Raw genomic sequence first — 18,323 nt, 5'->3', positions numbered from 1 at the left:
GGGATGGGTTGAGGAGAAGAGGAAGAGAGGCTAGATAGAAATGAAGAGAAAATAAATTGGGGATCAGAAGAGTACTAAGTCAAGAGCAATGAAAAGAAGATGAAAAAGCTGTTTTCTTCTTGTTTTCCATAGCATTAGGGACAATGCCCTTTGACAGAAGCTTGGCAAGAGAAAGCATGAGACAGGAGTGAAGCTCCAAAAGGATGTTTGCTTCCATTGCTGTTTGTAATCTGATTCCAGAAATGGGTCTTCAAGCTGCAAGGAAGCTCTAGCTTCTTTTTTTTTTCTCCCTTTAAATAGTTCAGCACCTTTTAAACCTGGCACAGAGTGTTCTGGAAGCTGGGCTGAGAGGGCTGGCTCTGTCCTGGACCCTGCCTCACTTTCTGAGTCATCATTAGACAGTATTTTCTGCCAGACAGGTGTGAGAGCCATCCCACAACTGTATCCTAGGAGTACTCACCAGGCCTGCTTCGCTAGATGTCAGTGGTACAAGGGAGTGGTGAGAAGGCAGGGGGTGCTGCAGTGCAGTGAATTGTCAAACAGTTTTAGGTCTTGGGTAGGACACAGTCCTGCTGGTGCAGCCTCATTACCTCAATTATTCTGCCTGCTGTGCTCTGCTACTTCCAGTTTCTAGCAGATGGACTTGCACTGCATGGCATAGACATACCTGGGGTGTAAAAGTAGCCAGGAGACAGGTTGTCTTGCCTTGGAGGGCCTCAGTGCTTGTTGCCTGTTTCTCCTCTTGAGATCCCCAAGCCCTGGCGTTGGTGCACAACTGGCTATATGTGGGAATTTCTCAAAGCCAAAGCTCAAAGCTTTGCTGTGGTGGAGAGAAATCCAGATTCAATGTTGGCCTATTTTCATAGGACTGCAAGTCAGTGGCAGCTGGGAAGTGATATGTTCCTGTCTAATTAATTCTGCGAATAAAAGATGATGATTTTTCTTTGGTCTCCGTAATGAATCAATCATTTCTTTGGGTATGATGTGCAGACAGACGTGAAGAAGCAGCCAGTGTCCTCAGCTCTGCGTTCATGTTGGTGTGTGGCTGAGCAGCTTCGTTTTGAGATGGGAAGCAGCCAAGATCTCTGGTTTCACAATGGGGCCATTCCTCCCCCAGGGGAGAGACAGGAGTCTCACTGCTCCTCAGAAACAGCACAAAAACTGCTGACCCTGAAAACATAGAGTAATGTGCAATTTCCAAAGTTCCACTGTTGTTCTCTCCATCTGGAGGTGTTTCCCAAATGGTTGACATAAGCTCAGAGCAGTTTTGGCTTCGCAGAGCCTCTACATCAGTGACCTTGGATCCGCTGCAAGGGCCGAAACTTTCTCCTTCATGCTGCAGTATGATAGCTGCAGAATGTGGCTCCTGATGGGTTTCCATCTCCCTTGACTGTTGCCCATGAGCAGCACAGGGGAGCCTGTGGTACAGCACACCAAACACACCCCTTGGCTGTGGCCTCTGGCCATGTTCTGATGGCTGGGAGGAGACAGTGGTCTGTGACTTGGTGTTCTTGCCACATATTGCTTGTGAGGGGGTCCTCTCTGTCACTGGGCGCTGATAAGACTAGGTTTTGGGATATTTTGGGTGCTTACTTGGCAGTGGTGGGTTAGTGGTTGGACTCAATGATCTTAGGGGTCTTTTCCAACAAAAATGTTTGAATGATTCTGTGAAGTAACTGATTAGCTTGACACACTTGCCACTGGATGAGGGTAAAATGCAGTTCCTTGTCTTTATGGGTATTAAGACCCATTTAATATGTCTAATTAACATGGTGGAGAAAAGGAACTCTTTTTGAAGAGAGGGAGAGTCTTAACAGATGTGCTTGCAGAAACAGTACTGCCCACATACACTTTTTTTTTTTAAATAAAGGGTTTTTTGGAAGTTCCTCATCCAAATGTACTGACCTTTTGCTTCTCAGTGTAGAGTGGGTGGGGTTAGACTGACTTCACTCAGGGCCACCACTGCTTTTCAAATGCCTGTTGTACCTACTTCTGACAGAGGAGCCCAGGAGCACCTGTGCCTGGAGTCCTGTGTCCTCCCCATACCAGTGTCTTACCTGTCCCTGCAAGGAAGCCACTCAAGTTTAAGCTGCCATCTCCTTCACAAGGGGTATTGCCTAGTTCAGCAGTTTGGTCACTAGGATCTTGGGGCAGATGAAGCGTTAGAGGTGAATGGGAAAGTCTTTGCTGCCCACCCATCCTCATTGCTGCAATCCTTCCTCTGCTGCAACGTTTTCTTAACTTTTTGTGTGTTTATCCTAAAAGCTGATGATAAACCGTTCCTGTTTGTGGGCAAAAAGAATGATGAAAACTGTAGTGGGGGAATGAGGGTAAAGAGAAAGGGCAGCCCCATCAAAGACTGCACTGGCCCCATGAAGGAGTGGCAGGTGTAGTATTAGCCCTTTCTTTCATAACTCAAAGGAAACTGTCCATAAAATACTGGCACCAGCCCAGTATGAACTCAACCTATACATTTCTACATTATTTATTCTTTTTTTCCCCCTGAGAGCTGTGTTGCTTTGAAATGTATTGAAATGTTGCTTTGAAGTGCCTATGAAACAAGCACCTGTGCCCTTGAACGTGTCCATAGTGTCATTTGCAGGATCTGCCTGCTCTACCTGGGTAAACTGTGCCTCTCAGAGAATCTAGAGAGGGGTACATCAGAACAGATAGACAATCTACAGCAGAAGGAGAGCTACATGGAAAGCACCCAGGTAATCGAAGTGTCCTGATACTGTGCCAGTTAGGAAAGGCAGTAGAACAACTCTTTGTTTATCCTTCATGTTTGGAGTGACTGACCTGGAGCTGCACGTCCTGTGCAGGCTGTTGCCTTATGCAGGAGGAAACTGTGCATTTTACTCCTGGGAACAGCCCCAAGGTAAAGATAAGCATGTACTTTTCTCAGGTGAGTAGCTGTCCCCTAATCACAGACTGGGAGACCACTAGATATCCAGTTTTGCCCCTTCTTGCTCCTTACCACTGTGCATGAATGAGACCTTGAGTTCCGCTTGCTCCCTTTCCCTCTGAGCCAGGGTCCTCCAGCAAACCTCCTGAGGAAAGAGCTGGAAGGAAAGAGCAGAAGGAAAGTGCTGGGCAGGAGAGAGGTGGGTCTGAGTGAAAGAGAGGAGGGGACGTCCATACAAGAGCACTCTGCATTTCAAAGCTTTTGAAAGTTATCACCCCAGAGCAACCAGTGAATAGTCTCCCCAAACAAACTTGGTTCATCTCTCAGGCAGTGCTTATGCATCATAAGGAAGCAAGAAAGGGCAAAAAGATGATCTGAGGGCTTTCCTGCCTTGTCTAGTGTTCTAATAAGCTGTATCTTAAAAGCACATGTTGAATGTTTGATGTTCAATGATGAGCTAACTTGGCCTACCAAGTAGATATAGCATATACTGTATTAGCACAGTTTTCATTCATATGTATGGAGATGTATAGATATCCAGTTTCTACTGAGGGGGTATGGCACACACAGGAAAATAACAATACTTCAGCTTTTTTATACTAGTAGTTTCACATTTCTATTTCAGCTAATGTAGAGAGAGAGTCAGAGAGACTGATCAACAGGCAGAAAATAAACTATAAAATCTTGCTTTGCAGTTCATTTGATAAAGGAAATATATAGTGTGTAAATCTTGTTTCTCATCAGGCTCATTCACATTTGTGTAATGAGCTCTGATTTTCCTGTCCCTCACACTGTAATTTCCCCTGATATCACTTACCTCTGACGTAAGCCAGTGAAAGAATTGTTGGGTCAATGTTTTTTCATCTGTAGCAAGAGAGGAGATGTCTACCCTACCTATGCTAACAAGTCTGAACAACCGGAGAACATCTTTATAAATGTATTTCTAGAGATAAAACTATCTCTGAACTCTCCGTTCATTGCACTATTGTCAAACCTAATAAGCTAAGACAATTGAAATCTGCTGGCATGGGAAAGCAGGGAGACTTTATGCTGTCACAGTGACCTGCACGTGAATGGTGCTGCACTCACCAGGACTATGTTGCAGACCCTTTGCTTTGTGAGTGACCTCCTTGACTGCAAACTGGCACTCTGAACTCCTGCAGCCAAAACAGGCTTCTCACAGGCTAAGCAGGGATTAATTGTGCAACTAAATACTTAAAAGCCAAAAAACTCAAATCTGTTTGCTGCTTGTTGCCCAACATACCTCATCCAGTATCTAATGTGGTTGGATTGATGTGTTCCCTCCCAACACATTGGTCATTGGAAAAGATGTTACATAGACTTTGGGTGAAGAGTCAGCTAAAGCTGGAAGGTCATGGGGATAGGAGAGCTTCAGGGTGGGTCTCTATGGATGTTTCTATTGGCTTGGCTCAGTGCCATGATCTTCAAACTCAAGAGTTTGGACTCAGATTGGGCTCAGACACCGATCAGTCTTTCCAGCAGTTCAGGAACTCACAAGCTTTGATGTCTCCTGTCAGACCACCTGCACTTACCCTAGCTCTGGCCTGCGCATTCAAGAAAAAAGAGGTTCAGAGAGGGGGCATGGTGCTTGGTTTTGCATTGCACTGCCAGACAAGAGTATCCTGTTGTGACATGGAATCACTGAAAACTTTAATAGTGTCCCTAAAACCCTCTGCTCCCAAAGCATTTTGCTGCTCCTAGCACGTTAATGAGTAGCTACAGACTCCCACAGCAGGACTTGCAGGATTGAGTGGTCTTGGCAGAGTATCTGCAAAGGGCATTGTGTTTAATAAAAGGACTAAACTTTACAGTGCCCTTCCCAATGTCTTCAAGTGAGATTTGGTCTTTGGATGTTAAGTGCTGGGCCAATAAACATGGAAAACACAAACTGGCTCCCTGTGCCCCTCTGGCAGCAAGCAGGCAGGCACTTTTCTCCTGCCTTGGGACACTTGGGGCAGATTCCCTGCAGATTCCTATTGTCCTTACTAAGGAGGCATGATTTGCAGTGGTGCTGGGTGCCTGCAGGTGCTGCCCACCACAGGGGCAGTCCCAGTGGCTCAGCACCACTGAGAATCAGGCCAGGGGGTCCCGGCAAGGGCAGGGAGAGCGGGGCAGGGGGCAAAGAGGAGCAGCGGTGCTTGCTGACATTCAAACACAGGTCTTCCAATGGAGTGACCTGCTGCAGGGGGAGGGCTCTTGGGCCCCACAAGTCACACTGCACAGGGTCACAGTTAGTCATCATCATCATCGTCATCATCGTCATCGTCATCATCATCATCATCATCGTCATCATCGTCATCATCATCGTCATCTTCGTCTTCATCGTCATCATCATCTTCAGTATTTATCTTCCCAGAAAGCACGTCCTCTATCCAGTCTTCCAGCTCCTCGGCTGTGGGCAGATCATCATCATCTCTGATATCCATCCAGACGCTGTCAGCCTGCAGGGACATACGACGGGGGATTAGCTGTCCTCAAAGACACAGGGAAGAGATGGGGTTCCCCACTATTTTGAGAGTAAGGATTGAACCACAGGTGGGATGCAGGGTGGTGGCAGCATTAGCTCCCTCTCTGCCACAGTCTGTAGACAAACTCAACCAGGGCATCTCTCTCCCCTGTATTGGGATTACCACTTCTCCCAGGAATGTTTCTGTATCTGGCCAGGGGCAGTGGGAGTGGTCAATGGGTTTTCATGGGTGTGTGTGGTACTGTGTGCCCTGGGTGAGATATATGCCTGCTGCCTGCTCCTCTGCTGTGCTGCCTACACCTGTGAGTAAGGGCACTGTCCACCTGATGAGTTGTCCTCACCCTGTCTGGAGAGTTCTGTAGACTCTAAGTCTACATAAAGGGATCTAAAAGAGACCTGTGTTAGCTCCCCCTGCATCACCCCAGTTCATGGGACACCACAGCATTTCCCTCCTTCTGTCCAGAGTCCTTCTGTGACCTCTTCCTTTGAGCCTTTTACACCCCTCTGTCATCATCCCTTCTCCCCAAACTCTTTTACCATCACCTTTGCCTCAGGACCTTGCTCTAGACTTTCCACTTGTGATAGTGGTTCCTCCTCTTGGAAGATCCTTTCCTCACATCATCTCAGCCATGCTACAGATGAAGAATAGTGAAAAATACCAATGCCCTGGTGCCCCCTGCTCTTTTCCTCCAGCTGCCTGCATTACTTTCATAAACTGAAGGGGATGGGGGAATTCAGTAAGAAGATGATGACTAAATTTTGACTGTTACCCTGGGATAGCAAACACAGCTTAGATGGTCTCTGAGGCCTGGAAATCAAAGTTTTCCTCTCTGCTTTGTTATAGGGTCCTTGGGTCAATGCCTGGGTGAGACTCTTTCCCTTCACTCTCTCTCCTCCATAAAACAGGATGAGCATCCTATTTTGCAGAGGTGCTGTGAGGTTATCTCCTTCAGCCTTTAATGTTGCAGAAGCAAGTGATCTTCATATGTCACAAGAAAACTACCAGCTTTTGAAAATGCATACCACTTCTTTGATTGTCTGTGGTACCTAATTCTCTTTGGTTTATGGCTTGCTGAAACTCCAGACCAATTTCTGCTCAAGGAAAGCTGTTTCTCCCATACAATATTTTCCTCCTAAGTCACCAGAACTGTAATAAAAGAGAGCAATGGAGAGGCATGCAGCTCTTGCTTCACGGAAATGATCTTGTCCTTGACCTCAGGAATGGTCGTGTGGAAAAAAATGACACTTTTAAATAATGGGAAGAGAGGTGGCCCCATTTCACCTGGAGAAGCTGCTATGCAAATAAAGCAGCGATATTTTGCAGAGCATAATGGCCCTAGTCCTGAGCCACCACAATGTGACGAGCCAGTTGGGGCTCCTGAGAGCTCTGGTGTTTGTATTGGCAGGTTTTTAGAGAAGGGATGGGGTCACCAGGGTTATGTCCACTGAAGCCAGCAGCAGTGTTTACTTTTACTCCGTTGTTTAAGCCCCACTTTGTACCTGTGTGACTTGGTTGAATGCTGTGATGTAACACTGGAATAATGAAATGAGCTCAATGTTTGCTTTGCTTATCACCTGCCAACCTAGAACTTTCTTCAATCTCTCTCGTGAGAAGTAAAAAACTAACTGAAGAGGAACAAAATAAAAACTGCAAATACTATAATCAACAACCTGAAACATTTACTATATCAAAGCCAGATAATGCATGAGTTTTTACACATCCCTGAGTGACTGCAGGATAACAAGGCATGTGTTCTTACCTAATATTTCTTTCTATATGATTCTCATGCCTTTGACAATCCCACTTCCATGAATTTCCATTGATTTCTGTTTAGTGTAGCTTTGACAAGACTTAAACATGATCAGCTGCAGTAAATGGAGTGAAGGAAGATAGTGCAGACTAGTAAAAAGGAGAAAAGACTGGAAGACTTGGGCTCTATTTTTGGCTTGTCTGTTCATTTCTCTCAAGATCTTAAGTGGCAGATTCTATCTTGTCCCTCTTCCGTTTTGTCTCTCCCTTAACAATTCTGCTAACAAGCCTTAACACACCGGGTTCTCACGGTCTGGGGGATTGCTGCTCTATTACAAACAAAGAGCTCACATCCAGCCAGTGCTACAACTACTCTGTGACTCCCAAGTCAGCTTCTCATCCCCCTCAATGGGATAGACAATATCCAGGGGCTCTGCTTTCTTCATGACACCATCTCTTTGCCTACCCCATCCCATCTCCCATCTTATGGTCTCACAGCATCTGCTGTGACTGTAGGCACAATCCTCCAGTACACATTTGCTGTCCCTTGCTTTCTGGGAAAATACAGGAGAGAGGATGTGGAGGCTGGAAGTAAGGTCAGCGGTGGTGCCAGAACCAGCACCCAGCCCTAGGCATTTGTGCCAACTTTATGTTCCTCTCTGCTCTCTCTTCTAATGAAACATCAAATTCACATACAACTGAAACTTCAAACACAAAGTCAAGCACCAATTTACAAACCCTTCTATAGTGGAGAGATTTCTGCTTCCAGAGGCTCTTACATACCCACACACGTTTGTTTTAAGAGATTAAAATACCAAAAATAACCATTATAAATAAACTAGGGTAATAAGTGAGCCAGGCAGTAGCACACCACATTATGTGCTCTCTAATTATATGGACTGTTATGGTCAGACAGAGGAGAAAATAGTTTCTCTCTGTAGTCATGTCAGGGCTGTGAAGCATGTTACATTGCACTCATAGCAACTCTCCTGGGATCTCTGCTGGTGGGGATCAGATGAGTCTCTCTCCCACCTGCCTTAAAAGCTCACAGTGTGTGGGCAACCCGACGTCAGTTCCATGGCTTGCTGACTTGAAGGCTAACATAGTTAAAATGGTAGCTGCTAGAAAGTTGGCCTAATAGCACAGCTGTGGGTGCTGTGGGTACCACCACTACTGCAGCTGTGCCAAAGCAGCACCTGACTCTGCACCTCTCCCTCTGCAGTGCTGCTGGCTGCAGAATGGTGTGGAAACCCTTCACTGCCACAAGGTGTGGGGTGGGCAGGTCTCCTCTTCCCATCCAAATCCCTCCAGCACTACCTGAATGGCAGTTGCTGAGAAGGACCAGGGCCTGGGTACCTCAGCACACCCTCTTTACCACAGCAGGATCACTCCATTACCAGTTTGTGCCGTACTTTTATTAAACCTGCATATTTATTTAGTTTTATTCAAGCTGTGCAGTTTCTCCCTGTTATCTGTTGGAGACCGTCTTTCCCTCCTACACTCAGGCTGTGCCATTCTGCTTGTGCAGCAAAAACAACCTCCTCTTTCTCCTCTTCTCCTCCTTAAGCATGGCTTTCTTTTCCTCCTCCACACATTTTTCCTCCACAATCCCACCCAGGCTGTCAGAGCAGGGAATGGACAAAGGTGCACGCTGTGGGTTGGGGTGGAAATGTGACACCTTAAAACCTAAACTGGGCAAAGCCCTGAATCTCAGGCCACAATGGCTGACCCAGTCCTCAGCAAATGTAGTTTGTGTGTGACTTGGTAGCAGAAACATGCTTAGATTGAAGCCCTGAAGCTGTACATTGGAGGTGTTACAAACCCCACTGCACTTGGTGAGTGTTTTCCACAGGAAAAAAGCCTGGTCTACCTGCACTTAACTGCAGAAATCCCACCAATTCCAGTGGGCCTCAGGTCCCACCCTTTTTAGCACTCTAATCTTGGGATCCCTGAATTTTCTGGGCACATGCTACTCACGTCTGTGACGTTCACCACCCCAATCTGTGGCCTGAACAAGTCGATCTTGAAGGTCTTCTCCCAGTAAGTGATCAACTGCAGGAGTGAGAAATAAAGCTCAGGCAAAGATGTTTGCAATGCCCCATTGCATCAGTTCAGTTAGCTGGGCTGTGGTGTGAGGAACATGCAGTGACAGATGCATGAGAGAGAAGAGAGGCTGAACACAAGCTTGGGCTGCCACACCTGGTGAAGGAAATGCTGGCATGGGGGTTGTTCCCAAGACAACATCTTCATGGGAGGGAGACCCAAACAAGAAACTTTCAAGAGGATCACCTGCAGTCCAGTTTCCCATCCTTTCCTGTCCCAAATTCCCTGGGGCAATTCCTGCATTTGTGTGTGCACACACACACACCGACCCCCACCTCCACCCCATCCATGAAGTAAACCAAGAAAGGCAAGGAGCCTCTGACACTCACCAGAGGAAAATCATCAGGGTCAATCCAGACAATGCTCAGGTCAGGATTATCGGTGTTGTCCCTGGCAACCTGCTTCAGGATTTCCAGGAACTCAAAACCATCTGAAATGACACAAGAACCACTGCAACTCTCTCCTGCAAACATGAAGGCACTTTTTGCTTGTGGGGTTTCCAGCTTCCCTGGCTTCCCTATGCACACAGGAGTTGTTTATAGTTCTCATTAAAATGCTGTCTCCCAGCACTTTCTTTTGATAAAAAAGCTTTTAATGTCAGGCATCCTCCCCTGGTATTGAAATTAGTTACACATGAATTAAGTCTCATAATCCTTCCTTGGAGTAGAACAATGTCACTATTTTCTTGTGGTGAGGGAGGAACTGAGCCCCCAAGAGGCCAAAACTTTTCGACATGTTGATGGCTCTGAAAAGCACTGATGCCACAGCTTTTCAGGAGGTGGTGGCCTCGATTTTCCCACATGCCTATCACACACCCAGACCTAGACACTTTCCCAGAGCCACACAGCAAGATGGATGAAAAGTCAGGGAGCAAATCCTGGTGCTGGGGTGGAGGGGATGACTTTTTTTCCCCTGGCAAATTTATATCCAAAATTTGAATGCTGGCTAGCACTTCTGCTAGCATAAACACCCAGAAGCATCCTGGCTCCCTATCACGTCAGGCTGGGGCTCCCCATCCCAGCCTGTGTGCTAAGCTCCACTATGCAAAAAAAACATGAGAAAATACTCTCTCTTGAGGGATGAGAGTCACACAAGGAAGAAAATGGCCTCTTACCTGGGTCATCTTCTTCAGCAAAGGCTACGATGTGGATACCCTCCATGTCATCCTCCTGGAAACAAACAAAACCCTTACTGATGGGCCGGGAAGAAAGGGCTGAGCCCAGGCAGTTGCTGGAGATTAGGAACAGTGGGATCCCTTCAAACAAGCAGGACACTTGCAAAGGGAGGCCTGACTTGACCCCACTGAGATAACTGAAATGGGAGCTGAGGTGAGGGTGAGTCGTGAAGGTATTAGGTGTCTAAGTGGGTAGTTTGGGTAGTGTTGTTGAAACTCTTCAGTTAAAGATGAGGTGGCACCATGATGGCAAAGATGAGGGAGCTTCTGATGGTGTGGGGCAAAAATTTGACTACAGAGAAGGTCAAGGGCTCTCTAGCATAGGAATATAGGCTCTTGCTTTATACCTGAGGCCACCTACACTCATCAATTTGCAGCTCTCAAGGGATGGTTTGCAGGGAAACAAATATCTGCCACCATGATCAGTCACAGAACATGCTCCTTGGGCACCAGCAAAGGAAGATATCTCACAACATGAGAGGCATCTGGATCCCTTTTGGGAGATGAAGGGTCTCTGCTTTAGGTGAGGGTCTCCATGAACAGTGAGGGGAATTGTGTGGGGGGCTCATTTCATGGCTCCAATGAGTGGAGAACAGAAATGACAGCCTGCTAGACTGCTTTTCTCCATGAGACACATGAGAAATGGGTAATGATATTGGCAAAGGCCAATGGATCTGCCAGACAGTTCATCATCTGCCTGCTATGAATGTCGTCTCTGAATTATCCCACAGATCGGTTTCACCTTCCTCACCCGCTGTCGGTCCTGGTTTCCATTTCAATTGGTTTTAATGCAAGAAAAAATTCCCATCTAAATGCTAATTTCTTTTCCCTTCTGAGCCCAGAGGTGACAAAGCCACCATCAAAAACTGAAAGGCAAAAAGCCCCTGAAAGATTAAGTGGAAAACATTATCTTTAAAAACAATAGTCGATGCTGAGCCTTTGTGGATGTCTTCAGGGAATACATTTTCACTGGGACATTCTAGGCAGATTTACTTGGGATTCAGGCCACTTACAGCTGGCAAAATCTACACTGTTACTTTTTCTTTGTATTTGCCAGCAGCATTGTCCAACATCAAAATACAGCTAATGTATATATGCCATATATAATTACTTGTATATAGTTATATAACGTAGTTTTATTCTGACCTCCAAGGCAGCCAGCAAAACTGAACTAACTTCAGTGAAGGCATTGAGGAAGTTTGTGAACTTGCAGAGAGATCAGAATCCATCCCTATATCTTCTGTAGGTACGATTTCCCAGCTGGTAGTAAAGGCAAGGTCTGTATTCCCAGGCTGCTGCTGAGGCAAACATCCCACCGCTGTCAATTCCACTTTTGCTGAGGCTATCTTAGACATGTTCAGTTTCAAAGCAAAACTAGTGCATGTGGAATTTTGGTCTCACAGAAGCTCCATTAAAAACCTTGGAGGGGCCTCAATGCATCTTGCAAGCTATGTTCTATACAGAATTGTATTTCAAAACAAAATTAAAAGCTATCATGCCTAAGTGGCTCATAACTCCTGGTTCAGTTTTATTATGTCTTGCCTTGTTGTATTAAAGACTCTCAAGATTTTTGCCACTTTGGAGTCCTGTGGCGTTTCATGTTACACAGCCAAGCAAGGGGACATCTGAATGCTGTTATAAACACATTGAGCCCTTATGAGAAATGACTGCGTCTTCCTTAGTGTCTGTAAAGCACCTGTTTAGCTTTGGTTTTCAGCATTCATCTGGGACTTGAGGGTCCCTGACTAGTTTTTAACATCAAATTCATTCACAGTGAAGGGATAATTTGTTATACACAATTTTTCTTTCATTTTCACCCTTCCCTTTTTCCCCAGTTCTGCAGACCGCAAGAGTCCTCTGTGTGTTATAGGGGCTAAACTTCTGCTTAGTTCTTCACAGCTGCTGATTTGCAGCTTGCTTACACCTCAAGAAGTGCAATCAATGCACGATCTCCTTTGAAATCTATATATCTATATAATGTACTGCCTGCCCTCACTTGCATTTTAAATTGTATGACTGCTCTGTTACTTTTACAAGGACATGTAGTCACAGAATGAGGGGGAATGGCTTTAAACTGAAAGAGGGTATATTTAGATTAAATATTCGGAAGCAGTTCTTTACTGTGAGGGTGGTGAGACTGGAACAGGTTGTCCAGAGATGTTGTGGATGCCCCATCCCTGGAGTGTTCAAGGCCAGATTGGATGGGGCATTGAGCAACCTAGTCTGGTGGAAGATGTACCTGCCATGGCAGGGGCGTTGGACCTGGATGATATTTAAGGTCCCTTCCAACCCAAACCAGTCTATGATTCTGTGAATTTCCATGAGACATCTGTACAATCTCACCAGCTCCCCCATCATGTAAGCCACTGAAATCATCCCACCACTAGCACTGATATCCGTTAGCTGAGCTGGAGCATCTTGGGGCAGGATGCCCTCCATAGCTCTATCACAGTCCCACCACCTGCCTTGCACACTGCTTAGCTTTCCTTTTTCCATCTGTGGAGCAAACGGGACCCAGCTTAGCTGTCCACCGTGGTTGAGCAAAGCATTTGAGCCCACCATTTGAACTCAGGCAGTAGGTATCACAGCCAAGGCTTTCCATTCTTCCCAGAAGAGAAAGTAGCTTTGCAAGGAAAGAAAGATAATGTTTTTCCCAGGCAGAGGCTGGAGCTGAGCAGCAGTTTCTTAATGGAAGTTGGCAGAGGATACAAAGCTTCCCACCCTCATGTTCTTACCCATGTCTCAAACATGTCCTCTGGACGTAGCTTCCTCAAGGTGGCCCTGAAAGGAAGACAGAAACACTCTTTGAGGACATATCCAGCACTGTCACACATGATGCTGCCAGAAACATGGAAAAGGTCACCATGGCACGTTTGACTGGAGCTGGACTCAGCCACATTTTGAGTGCAAGCATGGGGGCACTGTAGGTCAATTTCTGCTTTTATTTATGGTGATAAAACCCTGCCCCTGGCCCCACTGAAGTCATTGCAGCTACTATTTGTGCTTGGGAAGATGAGATGCCTCTCTGTGCTGGGATGTGCTGATAAATTAGTCCTACACATGGCAGATTGTTGTGCCTGTTCTGAGAGCATGGGGTGACCCATTCACTTTTGTTTTTCATTCCCTGGGACACTCTTAATGGGCTTTTCTCCTAGTTTCACCCCAGCATAATTTCAGCACAGAAATTCTGCCAGCCTCTGCTGAAGCAAAGAAGACAGAACAAACTCTGTGAAGAAAATTCATATTCTAATAACCACTGACAGGAAAATCTAAACGCTAAGACTAGTCAAAGCAAAATTTTTTTGAGAAATAGTTCATAAAAGACAAAAAAAAAAAAAAGAAGAGTGAATATTTTCAGACACATCTGTAGCAGGAAGCCTGGAAGGGAGCCTGGCAGGCTGAGAGTTGACTGTGGTGATAAAAGGACACCCAAGGAACACAAGACCATGGTAGACAATCACAAGTCATCCTTTGACACTCTGTTGGCATCAAGTGTTCAGGGAGGATCCCCCAGCAGAGCAAGCCTCTGTGGCTGACCCACCCCAGGACCTGTTGCAAAGAGAAGTGTGAGTCCATGAGGTTTTAGGACAGATTGGTGAAGGGAGTAGCAGCGTGTTGCCAGAACCAGGTGGTGTAAGTGAGACACCTATTCTGTAGCTTCAGTTTGCCTCACTGTCAGAGCAGTGGTAACAGCGATCATTTTTAGAGGTTCCTAAAGGACCTGAGGGGCCACAGATCTGGAAGGGTGACTTCCTTATGGGCACAATGCTATCAGCAAAGTTATAGCTAACAGACATTTGAAGAAATTGCACAAGAGATACATGGCCTTTAGGAGTAAAGTCATAGCTATGGAGTTCCCAGAGCAAGGTAACAAGTGGGTGAAGGTATGCTGGTGAACGTGGTGAGCAGCCTTCAGAGAATGATTGGACAAGATCCCTTTTTAAAGGCTCTCAGGGAAACTGAACTGCAGTTAGATCAGAGGAGGGGATCCTCCTGTGGATTAATAACATTGAAGGGTGGAGATGAATGCTGTTTTCCTGACAGGCAGAATGAACCAATTAAGATTCATAGCATACTCTTTGGCACGGTCACATGCATAGCATAATCTCATATAGTCTGAAAAAGATGGGAAATAGGAATATGGCAGCACTTGCTTATCATATCCAGTTCTTTGATGAGCAGCAGAGGCCTGACTGTGAGGTGATACAGAGGGATCTCCTGAGACTTGAGTGTCTGCATGATAAACAACAACATAGGAAGTAACACATTAGCAGAAACCAACCATGATTATGCAGGTGCAACAATGGATTCTAAATTAGTTTTAATTAATTATCACTTCTCAGGAAAGAGGCCTAGTTGTAAAAAATTGAGAAAGCATCAGCTCCAAAGCAAAAGGGCAAAAATAAGGTTACGAATAGTTGGGAAGTGACCAAGGAGTGGGACATATCATACCCTTATGGCAATGGACAGCTACTGCATTGCCGAAGTGAATGTATGTGTAGTTCAGCTATCCCATCACAGAAATTATATGGACAACTGAAAAAGGCATATGGAAACATGGCAGTGATGAGTGAAGATATGGAATGAGCTCTATTTGGTGAAGATTAAATAGATAAGAATTCTTCATCTTGTAAAAGAGGTGACTGAAGAGGGATTTGCCAGGGCATCTGAAAAATCAGGAATGGTAAAGAAAAGAATTTAATAGCTTATGACATGGCACTAATAATGGCAAGGTCACGAGTTTGATCCCTGTGCATGCCATTCATTTGATTTGAACTCAATGATCCTTGTGGGTCCCTTCCAACTCAGAATATTCTGTGACTCTCTCCCTACAGATTACCTAAAGTATTAGCCATTGTTCTTCTTAACACAAGAGTTAGTAGTTGCCTGGAAACATTAGTAGGTAGCAGGTATAAACTGAACAAATAGGAATGGTCTTTTGATGCAATGCATAATTCAGCTACAAAAGTCATTACAATTGGGTACTTTCAGCACCAAAACAGAAATAAGGTAAAAACTACTATAGAAATTGAAGAAATAACTGCTAAGATATACAATTTTTGACCCAGTAAATCCTCTAATTGTTGATAGTCCAAACCCGCAGATTGTACCAGGTGAATGCATATTATATACTTAGGCATACTTGTACTTGGCTTTCAAGACACTTTCCCTAAGCTGTTCTCTGGGGGAGGCACTTGGAGAAAGGAAACTCAGTGGGAAAGATCTGATGACACCCACACTTACTGATTGCTGTGTTGTTACTCGGGGTACTTCCCTGTGCTGGAAGGAGTGAGGTAAGCAGGGTTTTGTTAACTAACGGGGAGCAGAATTCAGCCTCCGCACCGCTACACCACAATTGCAGAGAAGTTGGGGTCCAACCCCAGCATTTGGCATGTAAAACAGGCACAAGCCCAGAGGCCTCTTGCTGCAAGCAGAGGAGCTACCATGCTATTTGTTCGTGTGCAACTGCGAGCAAAATCAGGGCTGAGACCTTGGGGTCATGGTGCCTGGCCACCATGCCCATATGGACACCCATCTGCTGTGCAGCCTTGCACAAGTCATCCCACCATGCTGAACACTGGCTCATTGACCTGCTTGAGAGAGGATGAACTTTACTACCACAGCCTGCAGACACCTGGTAAACCCTCAGCTGGCAGGTTGTGTATGGGCTCCTCCTGGGCACCTGCTTCAACTCTTGTCCCAAAGCTGCAACAAAAACTCAGCAGATCCCAGTTTCTGGAAGAAGTGGAGGTGAAGCCTGCCTGGGCACAGTAGCAGGGAGCCATTTTTGGAAGCACTGTTTAAGGCATGCCAAAGAGCCTGGATACTCTTGACCAGTGGTAGCTTTCCCTGTTGATGTGACAAGGCTCCTTCAGAGAGATGGAAAGGTGGCAGTGGGGCTTTCCACCTCATAAGAGGGTTAGTGCATGCCTAAGAAGAAAGTCTGCTGTCAGGGGGAGGAGGCCAGTGATTCTCTATACCTTCCTGCAAAGAGTATCCTGCCAAGTTCCTACAGGGAATCAGCATGTGGCAGCTACTGAGGTTGCTTCATTTTAGTTTACAGGCCTGATCACCCCCAGGTCTGACTAATTCCAGCCTGTGAGTTTAGGTCCTTTACTGGTGGCAAGGCAGGGAGAAACACTTCTGCTCTGAGAGGCTCAGCATTAACTGCTGGGAACATATCACTATCACCCCAGGGTTCTTCCCTTGCCATGGCAGCACCTTGGCAAGTTTGAGATTTCAATCATCTGGTTTTACAAGACTCCTTCTAATTCTCTTCTGATTCATGGCTCCAGCAAAATGCATGGCCCACCTCTTGACCCTACCAAGCACCACAAAGAATCTTGAAATTTGTAAGACTTGGGGGCATTCCACAGCAATTTTATGTTGGTGAAGATCTTGCCTTATTAGGCTAGCATTTAGCTGACTATGTTTAATTAGCTTCCTGATGCTGCTGCTTGACAGAAAGAGCTTGGGGAAAAAAAGACGGGAAGGACTGAGGTCAAGAAGTACAGAAGGTCAACAAAGTGAATTTCGAGTACATGAGAGATAGAGGAGCCCTTCATATTTCAGAAAAAGCAGAGATCTGTTTCCAAGTCTGGTGAGTTCCAGATTCCAGAGATGATCTCCTGTCTCTAAAACCACTGTCGGTGAACACAGACCTCCAGTTGAGCCCTCTTTGAGATCCCCCCTCTATATCGATGGCCCTGCTTTCATCCCGAGGACTTCACTGTCACCATCCAAGCTCACTCGGCTGTGGCAGATGAACCTTAGGAGTTAAAGGGTGGGGCCAGTTCTGCGCACGCTGTGCCTCACCTAAAAAAATCCACTGCGCAGGCTCGAAGGACACACCCACGTGGGGAGAGCCGTTCCCAAAATCTTTTTCGCAAAGCCTAGCCATCATCAACAACTAGGAAGAAGGAGGAGGAGGAGGCTGTGTTGTCACAGTCCCATTGTAGTGAGGTCTGATTGCTGTGAAGATACTTGCACCTCAGAGTAGGAAAAAAATAGCCACAAGCCTAAACCTGGGTCAGCAAACTGCGAAAAAGTTGATCATCATCCTCTTTCTTTCAGAGAGGGATGTGCTAGAGAGGCAAGGTTGCAATGACAGACACTTTTATCCACTTCCCTTGTCCAGGACAATCCTGTACACTACATACCTTTTGTGTTCTCTCACAAATTCAACCAGCTCCTCTTCTGTGTAAGGCTTATCAGGGATGTGAACAGGCTCATCCATAAATGGTTCATAGAAGTCCACCTCATTCATCTTCAGACCCAGCTTCTTTGCAACCTGTTGTGATGCAGATAGTCAGAGGTGAGGGAGCCTGATGCGCCTCTTTGGACACCCAGGGGCTCTTCTGGTGTCAGAGTTGAGATCAAGGTGTTGCTTTCTCTCAAAGCATGCACTCCTAGGGGTGGCCCACAAAATAGATCTTTCCTTGGTTAAAAACCCACTGATGCTCTCTCCACCACTGGTGTCAAGCAGTGGAGCAGAGCAAAGCCAGAGTCAGGGTCCTGCAGACCTAGTGGAGGTGGCTTACAAACTCATATCAGAAGCTCCTTCCATACTCCAGAAATGATCTTTTATCTAGTGACAGAGCCAAATCCATCCCAATGTGGACACCAATGCCACAAAATACAGGAACACTGAAAATGAGAAGCTGGAGCCACATAATAATTCCAGGAACATCTTGAGCTCTCAGAAAACAGGTGGTGGCATCTGGGAGCTCCCATGTAAGTCTGTGGGTGCTTACCCCTTTGTCAAATGTGGCAAAGAACTTGATGTATGGCTGGAATTGTTCAGCAGCTTCTTCAAATGCCTTGAAATCTGGAAGGAGAAAAAAGGAATGAAGAATGTATTTCACAAATACACAGCTGGCCACACTTTGATCAGCACAGAAGG

The 18,323-nt window shown here is 45.9% G+C and overlaps 1 protein-coding gene across 1 annotated transcript in view; it reads right to left on the bottom strand.

The window, feature by feature from the left end:
• Nucleotides 1–3,551: 3,551 nt before the first annotated feature.
• The window catches only part of CASQ2 (calsequestrin 2), a 33,697-nt gene continuing 18,925 nt past the window's right edge, over nt 3,552–18,323 (bottom strand). The window contains exons 5-11 of the mRNA XM_071572162.1: nt 18,175–18,248; nt 17,581–17,711; nt 13,156–13,201; nt 10,361–10,415; nt 9,576–9,676; nt 9,121–9,195; nt 3,552–5,367 (exon numbers count right to left, since the gene is read on the bottom strand). Coding sequence (XP_071428263.1) covers nt 5,158–5,367; nt 9,121–9,195; nt 9,576–9,676; nt 10,361–10,415; nt 13,156–13,201; nt 17,581–17,711; nt 18,175–18,248 — 692 coding nt within the window. The 3' untranslated portion in view covers nt 3,552–5,157. The remainder of the gene's footprint in view (nt 5,368–9,120; nt 9,196–9,575; nt 9,677–10,360; nt 10,416–13,155; nt 13,202–17,580; nt 17,712–18,174; nt 18,249–18,323) is intronic.

The sequence above is a fragment of the Pithys albifrons genome, chromosome 1 (assembly GCF_047495875.1).
Source record: "Pithys albifrons albifrons isolate INPA30051 chromosome 1, PitAlb_v1, whole genome shotgun sequence".
NCBI classification, from domain to species: Eukaryota; Metazoa; Chordata; class Aves; order Passeriformes; family Thamnophilidae; genus Pithys; species Pithys albifrons.
This window is presented reverse-complemented; position numbering and strand designations above follow the sequence as displayed.